Below are 22,055 nucleotides of genomic sequence, written 5' to 3' on the forward strand. Positions count from 1 at the left end.
AGCCATCACCATGCTTCTGCCCCAAATAACCCTGGGATTCTGCCAAATAGGATCTCTTTCCTGAGACAGGATCTAGGCTACCCCCCCCCCCGCAACACACACACACTTGTGCACCCCCAGTCACCCTAGTGTAAAAATATAACAATGGTCTTTACTAAACCCAGTCTTTTTTTTTAAACTCAGTGCCTTTGAGAAGGGGGAGCAGAAAATTACAATTCCATGCCACAATGTCATCTTCTTGCCAGCTCTGCTTCCTTGATTCTTTCAGCATCTCTCCTTCAGACATTTAGTTATTTAATGTAATTAGTAATTAAATTTAGTTACTAGTGTATGAAGGCCACACATACTCATGTTGAAGGTGGCTGCTTCATTTTGGTAGATTCAGTGTGGCTGTTAGGTAAATGCCACAGCAATTTTGAGGTAGTAAAATATGAGTAGTTGGGATGTACTGAATGCAGCGCAACCATGGCTCACCCAGAGGTACCAAAAAAGCACCAGACTATATTGCAATATTCATAATACTCCACAGACAATGTGACTTTATTCACAAATGTGATTTTTACAGAGGTAGAACAAAATACTTTGTATAATCTTTTTTGTTTTAATTATATACATATAAAGAATCTAACAGAACTAAATGAACAAGAAAGAAACAAAACATCATTATGCCATCAAATATAGTACAAACAGCATGCATCAGAACATCTTCAAATGAGAGCTTGCTGGTGTATCTTTATTTTTATTTGAATGAAAATGAAGAGTAGTGGAAAAAGCATCATGCTCTGACTAGATTCAGTATGCCAAGGCTTTGTATTTTTTTGTTATATATATATTTTTTATTTTTATTTTTTTACAACAAACCAACATTATTTCTTTCTTTACACAATAGTGGGGAAAAACTTTTCACATGCCCAATGTTACTTTAACAGAAAAATATAATAATCAAATATACAAAGAGTACTCCCAGTTAAAAAGCAAAAAATCATAGAAACTGTACAATTTTAAAAAGTGAATTATCACAACTGCTTCCTAAGACTGTATCCTAAACAAATATGCAGGATGAAAATTAAGAGAGCTATTGTTCTGTAACAAAGCTAATCAAATCCTTGTTTTCTATTCCAATAAACAGTTTTCTTAAATGAATGCCTATTCAACTAATTATAAATGGATTGGGTTTTATTAATGTTCTACTTGATTAATAAACCACAAACTCACAAATTATAGGTAATTTTGCTGTCATTTCCCTGGGGGATGTGCTAGGATTTTGTATGCGTGTATTTGAGAGAGTTAGAGTTAGGGCTACTGTGATGTGGATTTTTATTTTTTTTTGTTAGCCTTTTCATAACAACTGCAGGTAAAGCGTGCCTTGTTTTGCTCCTGAACTAGATTTGTGAACTGGATACTTTGCTAAAATTCAGTCTGGCCATAATCCAATTCAAAACTGTTAGATAAAGCTCATGGGAAATGTTAATTCCTATGAAATCAAAGGCAAAACTCCTCTTGACTTCAGTAGAGCAAGGGTTTCACTTTAAGCAGTGGGATTTAGGCAACTATGTTTAGGCGACTAGTGGGAATGAAACTTTTGCTCTCAGAATTTGCTGTGTGGAGGGAGGATGGCAAGTCATAGCATTGTTACTTCAGCGTTGCTACTCCACTGCAGCTTGTCTAGCACCTATAGCCTTTATGAAGATGTTTCCAGCCTAATGGCCTCTCTCTTTCTGTGGCATACTTGGAAAATGTAGGGGTGTTTAGCATGCCTCAATGCTCTCAGCCACTAGATCTCAGCAGTGATGAGTGTGCTTCTCTTAGTCCTTGGCTTAATTTCAATTTTTCTTCATTTTTCCTATTAGATTCTTGGCAATTAAAGTTTCAAATGAACAAATAGCATCTGTAAATTGGATTTTTTTTTTTTATTAAGGCAATGGCCAGTGTCATTATTAAATATTCACTGTTTACTCGTAAACTCCTAGAGGTCAAATTTCAATATCGGACAATTGTTTTTTGTGATGATCTGGTTGCTTTGCAAAATATTGAGACCAGAAGTTTACAGTATTCTATTTTCCCCTATGGCAGATGTTTTGTTGGAACAAACTCAAGGTGAGACCTTTCTTAAATGGACTCAAAATACACACACCGAAGACCTAGGCTATTAGATGTGCAGCAACCAAGTCCGGGCAGGAGGTGCAGTTGAGGTATATGCATGCAGGAAAATGATTGCAAAGTTATTTGGATTAAGTGAACTGTTACCAAAGGCATAAGGAAGTACTCAGCCTGAAAAATAAGTGACGCTTTGCCAATTCTGAGATTCCAGATTGTATCAGGTAGTTTGGAATCTCCTTTGGAGTGGAAAGACATGACATTGCAATTTAACTCAATGGGAAGGAAACACACTTTTTGCTGGTACGTCCAGTCTCTATTATGACTATAGGAAATAGAATTCTTTTTGCCAAATGTTTATGAGAATTAGTTGTCAACACTTCCTACACAAACTGAATTCCTTTGGATGGCTCTGAATGGGGAAAAACAGCAAATCTGATGACCTTTTAATGTTATGCAATGGTCTTTAGACTGCTAGAAAGTGAATCCTGCTTTCAAGGTCATAGTGACTTCCTGACTTCATGGAAAAATCCTACAATATTTATTAAAGATTAAACCAATAGGGTTTAAAATTCAACTCTCTTGGGTACTTTCAATCTAAACAATGCCTCTTTCTGTAGTTTAAGCCATCCTATACTATCCAATTAACAAATGACTATATTCTGATCTACAAGTCTACAGAAATAGTACAATTCTGTGCTCAGTTTTATAGGGATTTTCTATAAGTATGAGCTCAACAAACTCTTGAACATGAGGGCCAGTATTTTAGCTCAATATTTAGGTACTTCTGAATCAATAGATGTCAACCATATGTTATTATCCTGAAACACATAATGATTAAATATTTATGAAGGAATTGGCTTAAAAATGTGTATTTTTGAATGTTAAACAAAAGTCATAACATTTTGGAAAGGGCTCACATGGTGCTTTACAAAAGCTGGATGAACTGAGAACCGTTGACCTTATTTGTTGGGGGTCAATGGGACAGTAAGTACTTTTGAGGATATCAATAAATTGCAGTACAAGGACCTGAACTCCAAAGGTACCTGCAGCCAGTAACAACAGAGTCCCTGCAGTATGAGGCCATTCTATTTGGCAATGGGAAGGTGACATACATGATGCACTAAGTTTGAATCACTGGAAGGTTTGTTTGGCTGTAGCTACATGTGTTTTTAGAAAGCTGCCACATGCTGTTTCCACAGTAAATCTAATTCAAACACTTGCAGATATTGTTCAAACAGATTTCATCTCCCCTGATCTGCAATTCTGTGTTAGCTAAAGTAATAAAAGAATCCTGTTAAACCTAAATTATCAAATGAAAAAGGCAATTTTCTCATTCATACCCCATTAGTTTTTTTAGTTATTGCTAGGAAAGCTCTAAAATGTTTATGCTATAAAATAAACATGTGGCTTAATGTACAGTATGTGTACTTAAGAGGATGATGGCATCTGCAGTAACTGCTTTGCACTGCCATGGTAATGGGGTATACAAATTAAGCAAGAACATGTACCAAGAAGAGCATACAAAAATATATGTAAGAAGTAACACGTCTGGTGCTTTTTGAAATAGCTCTTTAATTGCTAAGAAGAAATCACCAAATATCAATGCCTACAACACAAAAGTGAGACACGGTAATTGATTCCAATAGGTGACTTTACCTGTTCTAGCAAAACTCTGCAATGTTATTTTTAACTCCGCCTTGAATAGAAATCTATAAAAGACCCTAAAATTAAAACCACTGATATGTTTTGCAATTATGAAATCAAACTTTTAACCTGGCACAAACTACAAGCATACAACATTTTCAGGTAATTTTAGAAAAAGTATAAACTTAAACTACAGATGTAGGGGTAAAATTTTCAAAAGCACCTCAGTACTATTTTCAAAAGGGAATTCGACTGTTAAAAACCTAAACCTCATTCAAAGATACTCTTGGAAATAGGAGCCCATTTGAAAATTGTACCCACAATTCGTTCATTCAAATAAAGCAAAGTGTTTTCTATCAGCAGTTTTCATTCCCGTTAAAAGAATGAATCAACCAAAAATATGGATGCGCTTAAGCAGACATTACATACAAAACCATTTACAGACATATTGCAAAAAAATGGAACCAATGTCTGGATAGAGACAAACTCAATGTGAATCATACAGAGTAGATTGAAAACTGTTGCTTCAGCCATGAATGCCTTGGAGGCATTTACAGAAATCTCTCTTCCGGCCTACACAGACTGGCATAGCACTGGTTTAGAAGGAAAAAATAATGCAAAAATACAAAGAAAAGAGCTTAAATTTCCTCCCCAGTAATCCTGTAAAATCAACTGTTTCCCTAAAAATTCGGACCATTCACCGGGCTGCTAACAGGGGCCTATAACTCAGTTCTTGAGCTTAGGCCTTTTCCTCTCATTTTTGGTTAGGTCAATGGTGCACAATAAGAATTGCTTTGCTCTTTATAACTTGGGTTCCCATTAATGTGACCAACTTGTTCTCCTCGGATGCACTAACTGTGCAGGCCTATTTACTGAGTGCTAAGATTTTCTTCCAGTCATTGCAAAACTGAAAAGTAAACAACAGTTAAGAAAACATCTGCTTGCCAAAGCCCAGCCTGAAGAGGTGCCAGCTCTTTATACAGGAGGCTGGACTTGTGCTTACTAACACCCTCAGCATTGTTTCATGCTCTTGTTTGACACTGTGTGTGAATAATCACAATCCTTTTCAGGTCCCCTGCTCTTCTGATTCAGTCTTTGAGAAGTTACAAAAAATAACAGAACACTGTTTTCTGAGACTATATTGACTGCACTAATTACCCACAATACTGTATATTTGCTAGTAAGATCATGAACGTGTGCTTTCAAAGTGTGAAATTCAGAGCTCCGAGGATGTGAAACAATTTTGATAGAATGCTGTCACTTAATCCAAGGCTTCAATGTATCTTTTTTTTTTAGTTTAAGAAAACCAAAATACAGAATACACATTTTAACTGTTGAAACTTTACTGGCTAAAGAAATTTGTAAGGACCCTATTACTATGTGGTTACAATAGAAGATACACAGTTAATGTCAGGTCATGGTTTCCAACAACATTCACATGGACTGAAGATAAGGAAATGAGGGATGGATCTTCAGGGAACCTCAAGGAGACTGAATTGCTCATTGTGGAAGTGCCTTGAGTATTGCATTCACTTCCTCTGCAACCGCTGTCAATGCAAACTCAAACTGCTCCTGTGGAGAGAATAAATACACCCTCTGAATAATAAAACAGAACATTTCCAAGAAGCCTGCTGCCCTATTCTGCTGTTACACATCCTTCAGATGTTATTAAAGAAATATGAATATGCAGGACAAACTATCCATTCCAGTGGAAAAGAAAATAAATGTTCAGGGATTACTGATGCAATATGCTACATCTGACAGGACACTGCTACTCAGAACCATTGATAGGAAAACAAGAAGTACTTGTTTTTATAGCTGGCTATTCACAGGCAAGGCCACATTTACAATTGCTTGGCCAAAAGGTCCAGGAGCAGTTGACAAGTAGCTATTTCTATCCAATGCAGAGATGAAACTTGTCATCTGTGCGTGACTGACACATGAGGCCAGGCTGCCTCTGGAAAATAGGTGTCTGTTGCTCCTTTAAAACAGCATTTCCAACTGACATCGTGACATCAACTAGATTAAGTCTCACCAACCACTCATATATTTATATCTATATACATACATATACATACATACATATACATACACATACATATATACATAGAGAGAGAGAGAGAGAGAGAGATTGATATACATCTCTCTTTATATATAGCTCTCTCCCCCATATATAATACACACACACAGGTAACACATCCTTTCTAACATGTCTATATATAAATAGAGAGAGCGAGCGAGCGCGCTATGCATCTGTATCTATCTATCGATCTATCTATAGAGAGGGAGAGAGAACTATGACTATTGAAACTACTTTTTCTGCACCCATATCTGGCATAAATGACCAAATATCAGAGAATATTAGATAACTACCTGGTCATTTACAAACTATGCATGTATTTGAAAGGACCTTTTCAGTGCTATTAAGTGTAAAAAATTAACCAACTAACTGCTTCTGTATTGGCTGTTGCTGGAAATTTGCCTTCCAAGTACTAATGGGTGCCTATACACGTGCTCTGATGCATTCTAATTAGAACAGTCTAGCATTGCCACAGCATCATGTGTATAAGACCCTGCAGGGTTAAAAATAGCTGCTGGGGCACTTTAAGCAGAATGGAAGACCAGAAGGAGTCACAGGTATGCAACTACTATTTCAGGCTCCCGTCAAACTGTTGATTTTACTTTCTCCAATTCATATGTTGACCTAATATGTTTCAAAGTGTATTGGGGTTAAAGCAAAGCCTGGAACTGAAAGTGATCATTCAAGAGAACCAGGCACAATGACCTGAAATGCCTGACTAAATGCACAAGAGTGGCAGAAAGGCAAGAGGGAAGCATGAATGGTCATTCAGATGGTTGTGCCATTTCAGAATGAATATAATGAGACCTGTACATGCCAGATATGTGCCACACTGCATACATAAGAGAAGGCTACCCACTGAGGAGAAGCTCAGAAAGGAGAACAAGTACCCTCCTGACAGTCCCACTACTGTCACCCAAATCAGGCTACTGAAGTAAAGTAACTCAAGAATATGAGTACAAAAGTAGGCTTGGAACCAAATCAGTCAGCCTCAGCTGGAAGTAAAAGCAGCTAGGTTACCAACAGAAGCTGCAGGTTGGGGCTGTCCTGAGACTGGCAATATGGGCACTGTGCTCACAGCTTTTTGACTGGAGCATGTTGCTCTTGCACTAGCGATCAAACGCAAATCGTACAGCTGCTCCTCCTTGTTTGCCAGAGTACAGAGAACATAACAGCAGAATAGGCTGATCTGAGCAAGCATGGGGCTGACAGTAATCTAGCCAAATTTCAGAGATGATCAGATACCTCTTCCGAGATGTAGGCAGTAAGCTGGAAGAGGGGAGGTTGCTGTCTCAATTATACAGCCACCTAAAATGCTCTTTGTATAATTTTACCAGTTAAATAAGTTCAGGGCTTACAAGCTGAAGTTCTGGTTCCAGAGGTGCAAATACATTTAAGAACACAATTCAACCATTTACAAATATGTCCTAAAAAGCTCATTGGTTCTTTGTGTGCAATACGATAAAAGTGAACGCTTGTCTAAACTAAAAAACAAAGCAAAAACAGGTACAACTTCCTCTTCCAACCAACAAGAACAGGGCAAAACTTTATCATGAGCATTGGTCCACTGACTCCGTGCAAAAATGTTATTGTAAGAGAACCTCAGAAACAAGCTAATGTGAAAACCTAACTGTGCCATATATGGTCTCTGGAAGAGAGTTCAAGGGAGCAACTCCATGTTATAACAGCTGAAGATCTGAATTGCAAGACAAATTATCTTACAAAACATATTCCTTAGAATCTAGATTCACAGTCGACTCTAACATATTCCATTGAAAAGGGTGGCACAGAAAGACACACACACACGAGGGGCTGGGTTTCTTTGGTATGGGGTGGTTTTTTACCACCTCTCCCCTCTGCATCCTACCCCTCTAGCCTACGACTATGCTTAATAAGAGAAGTTGAAGCCACCTACTTTTGCCTGCCTCGTACAAGTGCAGCAGTATAACTCAGGGTGGAGGAGAGGGGGTCTGGGGCAGCCGCCCCAGGCACTGATTTTGGGTGAGAGCGGTTTGTACGAGAATAGCTGCCATTACAGTAGCAGCTGAATATGCTGCCACAATCAGCAAGACAGCAGCTAGAACTGCCCCCGGCATGGAGCTGCCCTGTTACACCTCTGTATAGATGTGGTGCATGAAGCTATATTTATGTCTTCTCTTGAAGTGCAAAACAAGTTATTATGGAGGGGTAGATTACAGCATTTCCCCTGACGTCATCACTGATCTTTATAAAGAGAAACACCGGATTACCACCTCGCACATCTTTTGCCTACAACTAAATCTAGATTATACAAACTTTAGTCTTAGCCATTTAAGGGGACCCACTGAGTTGGGTAGACATGTGTTATGGCTCAGTCCATTAGGGACTGGAGTAGAGAAGAACTTGAACATCCATTTCAAGCTGGACAGGAATTGTGCTACTTGTGTCTATCTTTACTACAGAAGCAAAGTAAATCCTTGTGTTTAGAAAAAGACGACTCAGTATTTAGCTCCAATTCCCAATAAAACCTGAAAAGAAAATCAATCCTGATTATGGATCGTGTATGAGGGACCACAGATCTCTGACTCAATAGCACAGCTTTCAGGAAGACACATAGTAGGGGCAAAGAGAAGGGAAGTAAGACCTGTTCTGACCTCAGATAGTACATTCACTCATTTTTTTTCCTCTTAAATTACCCCACATGCAGGAACTCTGTTTTGCGATCCCCACTCCAAAACCCCTGTACTGTGCCTATCAAAAATGCAGACTGTAGTTAAAATTTCATTATCATTTGTTATATTTGGTGCTTTTGAATAAAAAATGATTGCTCCTAGCGGACAAGATGTCGCTAACAAATTGTTCCCATGATTATTGAAAATACGGAGCGCTGCCTGCTGGAAACACAAGACATTGCTGAAGGAACTCAGTGCTTATTTTGCCTAGGGACTTCCTGTAATTGGCATTTCTAACCTGACTTTTAATCCATTGTTTTAAATTACTCCAAGAACCTAATATTCCTCATTTGTATTCAGTTGGGAAAGCACATGGGTTTCTTTAAATCCATCCAAAAAAATTCTCTAGGGACTGAACACTGCTAGCATGTAAGCAGATATTGGTAATTTGCAATACAATAGCTTGAATCAGTGATTTGGATGTTTTTGGAAAGATAGTGGTGATGATGGAGGGAATGGGAAGAAAGAAGCAAAATCCTGAGTCAGTTTTTCCATTTTCAAATAATGCATCAGATTTATTTTATTTCTGAAGCTTCTCCAAATAAACGTTTAGAAGGGGGACTGCGTCTCCTTCAATGACATAGCTAAATTTGTTATCAAACCTAGAGTCCATTTTCTTACTCTTTAGTTAAGGAACTGTGTTTTATGTTGCTGGGTGCAGTGAGCTATAATCTAGGTGACCTTAAAACAGGGCAACGGCCAGGGTTAAACAAATATGCCCTGCAAGGCAGGCAGGCGTTTGGACAGAAAGCATAAGAGTTTACATTTTCTCAAGCACTAAATATTTGCTATACTGATTGCTGTATTTCTCTTTTCATTTCAAAATCATTATCAAAGGAGAATTTGTGAAATCTTACACCTTGCTTGCAGATAAAGATTGGCCAGCTTTGAGTCTTATTATTATTCTACCTCAGCTTAATGAAACGCTACCAACCTTCCCCCTCTCCCTCCCACCAGTTTTTCCAACATAACTGGGAATTAAAAATGAAGGGAGGGATTGGGAGGACTCATTGGTTTCCTAAGAAAAGTTATGAAGCCGTGTCTACTCTGAAGTCACTTTCATTTACCAGACGTTTCAGATGGTCACATCACTACCTGTTTAACCAGGGCAGGCTGACCATCACCACATCACCTGCTCTAGGAATCTGAGACAACCACCCACCCTTTCCCCGATGTCTGACTACATAACCAGCAGACACCGGTTTAGGTGGTCTCCCTGTCATGAATGAGATTCTTGAAGGTTACACTGCAGCTCCTAACAACTGGCAAGCGAGCATAACCGAAAATCTCTTCCCAACCTTCACTGGTGTTACAATAGCCAGAGCACAAAGATAAACTTGAACTCTGAGATGCGTGTAAACAAATATTACTTGTTTTTAGAAGTTCTTGACTGTGTTGACATGGGCAACAAATTATACATTGTAGAAATTATCAAAAATATTATCCTCAGTAATTATATAACAACTTTTTTGCACATCAAGAAATTGGCAAATATGCTGCTTACAGATGCAACCCCCCAACCCCCGCCCAGTGCTTTACTTTCAGCTCGGTGCACCCCCCTGCCAAGCACAGCGTATGCCCAGAAGAGGCACTGCATTCATTTGACTTGGCTCGCTCAACGGTTGTATAGATTGCGTGCTTCAGTGGGACTTTTTGGTGCTTTTATCTAATAGCCAATTGAAACAACTATCAGATAGAAGTGCCAAAAGGCCCTGCTGAAGCACATAATCTATACAGATGCTGGGGAGCTGGGTCAAACTAATGCTTTTCCTTTTCTGGAGAAGCACTGTTTTTTTCTCCCTCCACATCTGCCAGCAGCTATAAGGCTTAACATACCACACCTCAAAGGAAGACAGACAAGAAAGGTGTGTGGTTTCACTTACCATATGTGCAATATATACAGTTTCAGAAATGGGTTTGTACACTGTCATTTCTTTTTAAAGAAAGATACTTGACTGGGTTTCCTTCTGAGCTAATTTCTATTAGCCTTTTTTTTTCCCAGCAAAAAGCCTGAATGCAACAGTTAAGTTCTTTAATTACTTGGAGGCTTTTGGTTTTAATAATGCATGCATCATTAACTGCAAATACTATAGGAAAATAACCCATCCCTGAGGATCAGAATGAGAACATTTCTTTTAAGCATATGGCTTTTGTGGACTATAGATTGCCATCTTGACTGTCCTTCATATATGTTAATCAAGATAGATATTGGAGATGTTACAAGAAAGAGCGGTAAACACCGAAGTAGCCTAGATAAATCTTCAGCATGAACAAACTGCAGTTGGTAGAAGGCCAAACAGAGTAATCAGCTAGCGACCCATGTTAAATTAGGTCATACCCTCTCGCTTCTGTCACAAAAACAACTACAGTCAAAGACCTTTAATGTATTTAAAATCCCAGTAGATTTATTGACAGTACCTTTGTCTGGACCATGCCTGGTCTCTGGTCCCTCAAGTGTTCCAGGGTAGCAGCAATATCAATCTCTTTAGCACCTGCAACAAACCACAAATTGGGCTGAGTTCACAGCAGAAGATAATCCATGCTGCATCTGTCAATCTCCTGCTATCAGGTTCCCTTTGGGCTCACAGTCCAATTGAAAATTATTATATCCACCTCTCAGCAGAATTTGCAGCCAGCTGCAATTTTTGTGTTCATATAGAAAAATAAGGGGAAAGAGCATCTTTATTTAGCATCAATTCAACAAAAAACCTGAGAAAAACAAATCCCTAAGAAAGGCCTATATTAACAGTGCAGGGCATATCTGTTAGGAATTGAAAACTCATCTTGGTAGACTTGCAAGCTGCCTCAGTGCTAGCACTGCTTGTAATTAAGTTTCTGCAGAATCGGGGCCCTAAGCCTTTACCATTATTAATTCCATGCGTTTAAAGAAGCATTCACTGCAAATCAAATGCGATGCAGCCATTTTAAGCCTTCAAAGCCAATTGCAGTGAAGTTGGCACAGATATAAATAGCACAGGCATCTCTCTTAAAACAGACCGTCTCAGAATCCAACAGCACCTTTTCAAGAATATTCACGTACAAAACACCAAGGAAAGGCAACGGACAACAAAGGACCTAATGTGGTTTTATTTTGAAAAAAAAGAAAAATCTTAAAAAACAAATCACCAAAGCTATCAGCAAATTGATTTGTAAAGGCCTCCTTGAAAATGCATGTTTGTTAATCTGTATCAGCAGTCGACTTTGGTTCAAACCATGGGCTGATAACTCAGAGAGCGCACAAGGGGAAAATCACCTAGGTTTCACATACCGCAGGAAGATTTATAAGGAAGCGATTTGAAGAGAAAATGACAGGGTTTATTTTAAAGGCAAAACAGAAAGCTCTTGTCAATGAAGTGAAACAGAAGACACTTCTCAACTGCTTGAAGCACAATAAAATATCACACCTCAACCATAGCTGATGCACTGGGAATTTGCATATCCACCCATCTTTGCTGCCCCAAACCGTATAAACATCAGTTCTCAGAATCTGCCATTACCTGTCGAACAGAAGCACCTTTGCAACATTGTGGTGGTTTAAAATAAATTAAAATTGACATTCTGCCTGTCCCTGCATGCTTGCTTAGTTTTATAGTTTTCAAAGTTTTACTATTACGTTCCTTTGGAACAAAGTTAATCTAAAGTTATGTGCTTTTCAAAACTATATCCATATTTTTTTTTTTTTCCGTTGAAGTGCTGGTAGTCACCATGGCTAGAACACCTAGGAATATTGTACAGCAAGGAACTGTGGGGAGGGAGGCTAAGGCACTATATAAAGGGCAGGCTGCCTTTGTTACCTTCCTTTGAAAATGTCAGCATCAGGCAAAAGTTGATTTTGAATATTTTCCCTTTTTTTAATGAACTCCAACTTTTTCAAATCTCATAAATCAACAGTCAGAAGAATCATAAAGTGCAAATGAGGCATTTAGCGCCTTTCTTTTCATGGTGCAGATCACAGAACCGACACGGTGAGCACTTGCACTTACTGATTTATCACCACGCAGGTGCTAGCATGCACAACACTTGATAAGATTACTATGATTCAGCAAGATTCAGCACTTGATAAGATTACCCTGATTACTGTGATTCAGCACATGCTTAATTTTGAGCATGTGAATAATTCTTTTGGACTAGCAAACCTAAGGTTCAAGGGTTTTGCTAAATCCTGGGATGACATAAGGGCTTGGATCGTCAGGCTTTTTAGGTAGGCTTCAGGGTGTGCATCATTACTAAGCACAAAATAAGTTTACTGACTAAAGACAGAAGATAATGAGATAGAATCAGACAGATCTCCCCTCACCCGCCCTGATATATTCACTCACGTTGTGGGTCTCAGACGCACACCCAGCTTCCGGCCACGCTTCTGTTCTAATAAGCGAGGGACGGAGGGCAGGGCGAGAGACAGATTGTTTTATTACTTGCATTTTTTTTCAATGTTTGCATACTGCTCTGATACTATGGTGACGAGTGCTGCCTTGTGCCTAGAGACACTGATCAACTGAATATAATATTGTAAAGATAGGCAGCTGTTTTGAAGGGAAAATACCTTGGAGCAAGAAAATTCACAACAGAAGACAATGGCAAAGAGATAACATTAGTGTGATGCAGTAGCTCCCATCATGACCAATCCTTCCCCCCCACCAAGCACACTGCCACACATTTCACAGCTAGGTTCTTACTATGGCTAAAACAACTGAGGTTTAATACAGAAATAATGAGATATATTTAAACTCTTCTGTGACAAGGACTTTTTCTATTAAAAATTATTAGGTGGTTGTTATCTAACTGCAGCTCAGTTCTGCCATGCACGTCAGCTGGGTGGGAAAGCCTACCAGTGGCAGCAAGAGAGAAAGGGGGAGGTTTTCAAAGGCAAAAATGTAAGGTAAGCACCCAAGATGCACTGACAGTCAATGACAGGTCACAGCTTAATCCTCTTTGACCATATCCTTCCTCATTACATTAGTGGCCTGTATGACATATTCAGGGTCATCTCCATCACACTGAGGCATCCTCTTTCCAGCCAGAAACACAGGACAGTGGCCTAATTTTCAGCACTTTTTATCAGGAGATGCACAAAGCTCTGGAGTCAGAGGCGATATCTTGTATCGCCTTTGGCCCAAGAGCTTTGCGTATGTCTTTCTCAGACCAACACGGCTACAGCATAGATCCTTTCTTCATCAGGAAGCAGTCCAAAGGAATTTACATACCCCTGCTATGGAAGGATTTTTGGAAACGACACTGAATTACAGTGGGGGAAAGGGAATTGAAGTGCTAGAGCAAACCCTGAGAGATGGTAACTGATGTCATCACTTTGCTGAAAGGCTTTTAAAGACTTCTGAAAGCCCTGCACACACAAAGGTGCTGAAAGGCTGGATCAGACCTATACAGACTTGAACTTATGGTTCTAAAAATACTGAAGTATTATAAATGTTCTGCCACCAAACCCTATCCTACAATGATATAGGGAGAAAGCAGATTGCTATCTGTTCTTGCAATGTATATCTTACAGGAAAGGGTTAAAAGTACTGGCCTTATATGGTGTATACAGAAACTGGAAAGAAGAAAGTGAAATGTGCCAAGAAAGCAAGGGTTTTTTTTGGTTTATAGTTTCTACCAACAGCTATTCCTCTGTTGTTACAGTTCTACTGGCTTCCAGAAGTTAAGCTGTGCACAAAAGGTATAAAGAATGGTCTTTTCACCTCTGACTACATTAGACCTCGTAGTCAAGATCTTACAGGAAATAAATTTGGTGTCTCCTTCACCCTACATACCCTTCTAATAAGAGATTTCTTTGCTTGTTTTAAACGTATGTAAGAATATAATTTATTGTGAGATAGAGCAGCTGCTCTAGTAGCAGCAGTAATGTGAAATATGAATTTGTAAAGCATTTTTTTTTTCAGAATATGCATTTGCAGTAATTCACCAGGGGCCAGATTCTGCCAACCTGCTTCCAACTGAATAGGAGCAGAGTCCTGGCAGTCTTGCTGAGCTCCACAGGCCCATGCACACCAGATGAAGTACTGCTCACTGTGAGTAAAGGAGGAAATCCAGCCCTTAGTAATTAACCATAACATTTCTAAATGCTGAAAGCAGTTCCAGTGAATGCACAGTAATCCACATCAGAAACATCAGCAGAGTAAGCTAAGAGTAAGACAAGAGAAGGTGAAGCTGAATTAGATTTTGCCCCAAGGAGAGAAGCAGTTTCTGAAGTTTAGGGTCATCCCTTCTCCAACCTCTCTGCCTCCCCTGGGCAGCAGCATAGGCAGCATGCTGGCATTTAGCAGCTGGTGCTCCAGATTAGCAGCCCCCATGGGGTTTAAACACTGGCCTGCAGACAGATAAACTGGTAGAGCCACCACACTGCTCTGTCTGTCAGAGAAAAACACATGTGACAGTCACATGGTCTTTTTTAATATAATAAATAACTCTGAACTAACCATGTTCTACTACAACAGGCTCTCCGAGGTTACTAGCACCAACTCCCAATATTTAAATAGACTATTAATATTACCATTATTACTGTAGTAACTAAAGGCCTGCATGTTACACAAAGTTTCATGTGAATGCCTAAGATCTAGTTTCCAACACACTGTCATGTCTTGCTATGGGCATTTGCAGAGTTTATTTGGTGAAGGCCATTTAGGAGATTTTACTTCTATGCAGAAGCCTTACACTCAACTTAAAGGCAAGTCACTTAATGTCCTCACTGGGAACTGGAATGGGCCCAATGTTTTTGCTAGTCTAATCATTTACATGACCTATTAAAAGGAGCTTTCTGCTGGAGACATTTTGCAGATATATTGGCAAACGCTCTAGAAAATAAAGATAGTATACTTGTTTAAAAGGCTGCGAGCTTGTTTGTTGTGAACATTAAGCAATGGGCTAGTTGTTTATGTACTAGGCTGAGATTCTGGCCAGTTCAGTCCAGTTCCTGGCTTAGACACAGATTTGCCATTTGCCTTTGGGTAAATCATTAAATAGGGTGCTGTGTCTCAGATTATCATCTGTAAAATGGAACAATACTTCCCTATCTTGCAGGTGTTAGAGATGAATCCACTAATGACTGAGAGGTGCTCAGCCAGTACAGGGATAAGGACTAGCGAATACCTAGAATAAATACTCCGTATTTTTCTTTAAAGAGCTTTTTCTCCTTTTTTAGCTCTGCTTTTACCTGTCGTTGTTCACGTAGTGATCACAAAAGACATGGGAGTTGCATTGTGGGGTTGCAAATGTGGGATCATTAGGACTTCCATTATATTCTTAAGAAGAAGGATATGAGCTGTGTGGGGAATAAGCACTTATCCCGATAGAAAAAATGGAATACTAAAGGAAATACAGAAAATGACCTGTCAAGTGCATTTCTTCTGTACTATTTAAGGTGCTCAATTTCATTTCTGCTTTAATTCATCTTTTTATATTTACTATATTTTACAGATTTTGTATTAGGCCTTGAAGGGCAGAGAGTCTTGTTAGGTCAGATTAAAAGCCAGCTTGTTAAAATCTCTAAGGAAACGGTCTGAAAAGTCCCTAATACTGTTCTTTCAAGTGATGTTCCTAGAAGCTGAAAAAAGTCCAATTAATATTTGCAAGATGCTGCTGATTGGCAGCCTTTTAGCCTCAAGAGTCATGAACTATGCTTTATTCACAGCTGTCAGGCACATCATGGAAGAATCATTCCCAGGGAAGCATGCTTTAATATAATGAAATAGCAAAAACTACACATGAAAAACTATTAAGGACAGGGATATTGAGTCAGCAAGGACAATCCAGATTCTGATCACAGTGTTACATTTCAGCAGAACACAAGAATGTTTCATATTTTGGTGATGATCACATAATTCAGATCTGGAAAAATGCCATCAAGAAGGTTCTCCACAATCAAACCAAGCTAATGATCACTCTGGTTTACATCATTTTTATTCTTCCCCCATATGATGCATATAAGAGGTATGTCTAAAGAACACTCCCCCCAGCCTAGCTCTAAACAAATGGCAGTGCAAGGAAACAGTATTGTGTAAAATAAATATTTAAATTGAACAGTACACAATACTAACAGCTCTAAAAAGAGCAGAGATACAGGACTGCATTAAAGCTTCCAATACCTAAGCTAGCTTGAGAATGAGCTGAAATAGTTCTGCTGCACCACAGCATAAAGCATAGACCTATTCATGCATATGCTGCAGTCTCTCAGAGCCCCTAGATGTCTCATATGCAACTTGTAAACTCTTTAGCTCTCCACAGACATCTTCTACAACAATGCTCGTGTGTTGTGGGACTACTTGCATGAGCAAAGGTACTTTGGTGGACAAAGTGTTTGCTAGATCAGGTATTTAATGTTAAACAATTGACTTTACCACGCGAGAAAAGGCCACGATTGAGAAGTGTGTAGTTTCACTTGCCTCCTCTCTGACCATTCTTGTTGAGGTTGCACCAACAATAACAACTAACAAATAACTAAGTAACTGAGACAAATTTTCATAGTGAAGATCCAGCACAGAGATGAGATGAATAAATACTCTATTGCCATGTTGTGTCTAACAACCTTTGAGAGCCACCTCTCTCCCCTTCTGCTGCTTTTTGTCCTTTTAGGCAATTCTGAAGAAAATGGCAAAAGTGAAAAACAACCATGGTATCTAAATAAAAAGCACTTCAGTGAGCCTAAGGGACAGAAGCCTAGCCTCCTGGTCCACAGATGGGCCATGCAGACTCTCACTTTTAAGGGGATTCCTTGTTGGAAAATAGTGTAGAAGAACCACAAGTGACCATAAAGGGCCCTGTAGGATGAAAATGGGCTCCCTTCAGGGGTGGCACAGGGGATGGGGGGTACACTGGTCCAGTTGCATCCCCTTTTGATTCCTGATCCACCCAAAGTTTAAAACCAACTGCTTGGCAATGACAGCACCATTTCTGGTTCTGAGGAAGTCAACTGACTTCATGGCTTATTATGATCGACCCCATCCCTTCTAAACTCTTCATTCCCCAGGTGTTAATGGCCCTCTCCTTTCTAATGGACATGGCGTTCCACTAATCAAGCTTTGTTCTGCAATTCTGCTGCCTGTTACATTGCTCCTGGTAACAGAGCTCTTATTTCACAGCCCTGCAGATTGTTTTGAACTCATTACAGTGAAGTTATATTTCTTTTTGCTTCACTCTTAAACTGAATAATACAGCTATAAGCCCCTAGCATATTAGTAAAGCTTCTAGTTTATTCTTAACTGGAGGAAAATACCTTTTGTTTTATATGTGATGATGCAGCTCACCATCTGCACACTCCCCCCCCCCGCCCATGGTCACAGTCATACAATTGGTCTGGTGACACAGTGGTAGCTGGCACACTCCCCCCCCCCCCGTTTTCACAATTCGAGATCTGCCCACGGCTCTCTTTGTGCTTCACTGTGCATTGCCTTCAATGCGAACGAAACAAAAACACTTGTAAACAATGTTTGGAACAAAACAACATTAACTGAAGGTAACAAATAGAAACTGGACAGATTTCACCAATTCTGATTTGCATGTATGCAGGTGCCGCAGTTCTGTTACTGGCTGGGAGGGTCACCTGACACCATCTCATAACAGAAAAACCTCAACAGAGAAGAAGGGAAGCTGCAGGACTTTGCAGGAAAATAAGATCTCTACGGTTAATAAGGAAGCTAATATATTCAGACTGGTGCTTTCACTGAAAGCCTATTACTAGACTGAGGTGAATGAAGTGGATTTCACTGCGTGCATCTGGGGATGAGGTAGGAATAAAAAGTTGAACCTATGGTCCATGGTCACTTTTTCAACCCAGAGCCCAGTAATTTTTACTCAAATTCTGTTATTAACACCCAAATCACCTAGGTATGTAAACAAAAAAATGCTTATACATTTTTAAATCAGTATTCAGCTATACTCTCTTTAAAAAGTAGCAGACAAAGTAAAAACATGCACATAGAGAAAAGAACATTTAAGCAGTGTTGTGGCAGGAAGTAGGTAAGATATTCAGAAATTTCAGACACACAATATTTACTACTAAATATGTTATCATATACACAATTATTTTGCATTACCATTAAAATGTAGATGTATGTTGCATATATAAATGTAACAATTTCCTGAGTTTATTGTCATGCATCTCAAGGGACATTCAAGTTATCTAGGAATGCTCAATCTGCATATCCCATGTACAATGCAGAAAAAATGTCTTAAATTACAACAATTTCAACAGTCTTGTACAGCTTGCGATTCAGTATTGGCATGTCAATTTTTAAGCCAACATCCTTTGTCACTGCAGAAAAATTACTAACTTGAGAGATACATTTTTGTTGATTCTGCATCGACTACTTGAGCAAACTATTATGCACAGGCTACTGACAGCATGAAAATGCAGAAGCCAGTAATCTGTACCTGGATATAAATGGGTGCAAATTTAAGGACAAATCCCTATTTCCAGGAGAGGGAGGGAAGGAAAGAATGACAGAGCTATACAGCTTTGGACAACTGTGTTTCATTTTACAATGGGATGCTCCTAGTGATATCCCTTGATGCTGATGATGCTCAGCTTCTTAAAGAAATGCAGCCTTAATACTGCATATTAAGTAGGAGATAGAGTATTATGAAACATCCCATAATACAACCCCTACAAGGAAGTTTGAGGACACAGATGCATATAACTCTTAAGTTCTGACCATTGCTGCATTACATATACCACATGCATAAGAACAGAATCTGATAATGACAGGGATAAGTGAAAGTTATAGATTGGGCACTATAGCCCACCTTAGATTTTCCATGGTATATTTGCTCTCACACAATACTGAGCAATCCCTGACTTCTAGTAATGGTGCCAGAAACTGTTGGCTAGTGCATTTACAATTGCTGAATAATAGAATCATAGACTGACGGGAAACCAGGGTTGGAAGGGACCTCAGGAGGTCATCTAGCCTAGCCCACCCCCATGCTCAAAGCAAGACCATTCCTAACTAGACCATTCCAGCCATGGCTTTGTCAAGCCGGGCCTTAAAAATGTCCAAGAATGGAGATTCCACCACCTCTGTAGGTCACTTGTTCCAGTGCTTCACTGCCCTGCTAGTGAAAAAGCGCTTTTCCTACTATCTAACCTAAACTTCCCTGGCTGCAACTTGTGACGGTTGCTCCTTGTTCTGTCATCTGCCACCACTGAGAAAAGCCCAGCTCCATCCTCGTTGGAACCACCCCCCTTCAGGTAGTTAAAGGCTGCTATTAAATCCTCCCTTGGTCTTTTCTGCAAACTAAATGGTTGCTGGCAGATGTGGGAAAAACAAACAATCCAAAAATGGTGTTTTACTTTAAACTTAGCGCACTCCTGTGCCATGCTCAGTGCACATCCAGAAAAGGCAATGTATTAGTTGGACCTGGTTCACCTGAAGTCTATAGACTGGGTGCTTTAGTGGTTGGGGTTTTTTTGGCATTTTTATCTAATAGCCGATTAAAAGAGCTATTAGATAAAAATGGAAAAAAGCCCTGTTGAAGCACCTGATCTATACAGACTCACCACAACGAGGTCGAACTAACGCGCTGTTTCTTCCAGTAAAGCGTGTTTTCCCTCTCCCCGCCCCCCTATGAGTCAGGAGCCCAGTTCCTACAGACTCTCCACATAAGTCATGTGCCCCAGCACCCTAACCCTTTTCACTGCCCTCTGTTGGACTCTTTCCAACTTGTCCACATCCTTTCTGTAGTGGGACAAACGACACAGGACTCCAGATGTAGCCTCACAAGTGCAGAATAGAGGGGAATAATTACTTCCCTCCATCTGCTGGCAATGCTCCTACTAATGCAGCCCAGCGGGCACGTCTAAAGCAGGCACTAAATGTGCAGTAGATTAATTCTACGGTGCATTAGCGCATCATGATGAAAACTGTGCTATTGTGCTAATGCACAGCAGAATTAGTCTACTGAGCATTAGCGTCGCTAAAAAGGCATGTACCAGCGCTATTGCACAGTAGTGCCAGTTACTGCGCTTTTAGCTAGTACATGCTATTACAGGTACTAAACTTAATGAGCAGGAACCACGGTGCATTAATACATGTATAGATATTCCCACTAACATTGCTAATCTTCTTAGCAACAAGGGCGCATTGTTGGCTCATACTCAGCTTACTGTCCACTGTAACCCCCAGGTCTTTTTTCTGCAGAGCTGCTGCTTAGCCAGTTGGTCCAAGCCTGGAGCAGTGCATGGGATTCTTCTGTCGTAAGTGCAGGACTTTGTACTTGTCCTTGCTGAACCTCATGACAGTCCTTTTGGCCCAATCCTCCAATTTCTCTAGGTCCCTCTTAATCCTAGCTCTACCCTCCAGCATATCTACTATTCCCCCCACCAACTTGGTCTTATCCACAGATTTCCTGAGGGTGCGCTCCATCCCACCTTCCGTTAATGAATGTATTGAACAAAACCAGCCCCAGGAGCAACCCCTGGGGTACTCCTCCACTTGATACTGGCTGCCAACTCAACATTGAGCCATTGATTACTATCCATTGAGCTCAATGAACCAGCCAGCTTTCTGTCCACCTTACAGTCCATTCTAACCCATACTTCCTCAGCTTGTTTACAAGAATGCTGTGGGAGACTGTATCAAAAGCCTTGCTAAAGTCAAGGTAAATCACATCCACTGTTTTCCCTGCATCCACAGAGCCAGTCACCTCATCATAGAAGGCAATAAGGTTGGTCAGGCATGACTTGCTTTTGGTGAATCCATGCTGATTATTCCTGATCACTTTCTTCTCCTCCAAGTGCTTAGAAATGGATTCTTTTAGGACTAGCTCCATGATTTTTCTGGGGGACTGAGGTGAGGCTGACTGGTCTATAGTTCCCTGGATCCTCCTTCTTCTCATCTTCTTGTCCCTCTCCAATTGTTCATGACCTTCCCTGATCACCAAGAGTTTTCACAGGTAATGGCCAGTGGCTCTACAATCATATCAGCCAGTTCCCTCGGATGTAGTGTATCCAGCCCCATGGATACACTACATCCATGTATGCATCCATGTATCAAGTATTACACGGGCAGAAGGCTAACATGCTCAGTTAATCACACTTCTGGAAATCCCCCTGTGTGTCTTAATTTGCTCAGGGAAATCCTAGAGTTACTTGGAGCCCCCTACTGGAATTTGCGTATGCACATTAATTAGACACAAAAGGGGCACAGCAGCAGCTGGTCCACCTGGAACGTTCACATTGCAAAAGGTACATTTATTTTATCCTGATTTTATGTTGCAAGTAGGCTTGCTAGCAGTACTGCCTCTTCTAGTTACTTCCCAGACTGAACTGAGTAAAATTTGCTGTAATTCTGGACAAATTCTTTAATAGAATTTAGCCACAATAAAACAGAATTGGTTCAACTATAAAAGTCACAGTATAATTGTTTCAGTTGTTTGGTAATTACACTTTAGTGCCATAATATATGTTGGATCTTAAACAGCCAGAAGAATACCATCTGATCAAATTAAACACTTCTCTTGAAATGTATCTATAGGTTGACTGCCTGAGATCAACTGCAAAAAAGTAGTTC

The 22,055-nt window shown here is 39.8% G+C and overlaps 1 protein-coding gene across 1 annotated transcript in view; it reads right to left on the reverse strand.

Moving 5' to 3' along the window:
• Nucleotides 1–512: 512 nt before the first annotated feature.
• PTPRN2 (protein tyrosine phosphatase, receptor type N2) overlaps nt 513–22,055 on the reverse strand; it is an 870,593-nt gene continuing 849,050 nt past the window's right edge. The window contains exons 22-23 of the mRNA XM_019528486.1: nt 10,954–11,027; nt 513–5,316 (exon numbers count right to left, since the gene is read on the reverse strand). Coding sequence (XP_019384031.1) covers nt 5,245–5,316; nt 10,954–11,027 — 146 coding nt within the window. The 3' untranslated portion in view covers nt 513–5,244. The remainder of the gene's footprint in view (nt 5,317–10,953; nt 11,028–22,055) is intronic.

This window comes from Crocodylus porosus, unplaced genomic scaffold, assembly GCF_001723895.1.
Source record: "Crocodylus porosus isolate Cpor-Errol unplaced genomic scaffold, CroPor_comp1, whole genome shotgun sequence".
Classification (NCBI taxonomy): domain Eukaryota; kingdom Metazoa; phylum Chordata; order Crocodylia; family Crocodylidae; genus Crocodylus; species Crocodylus porosus.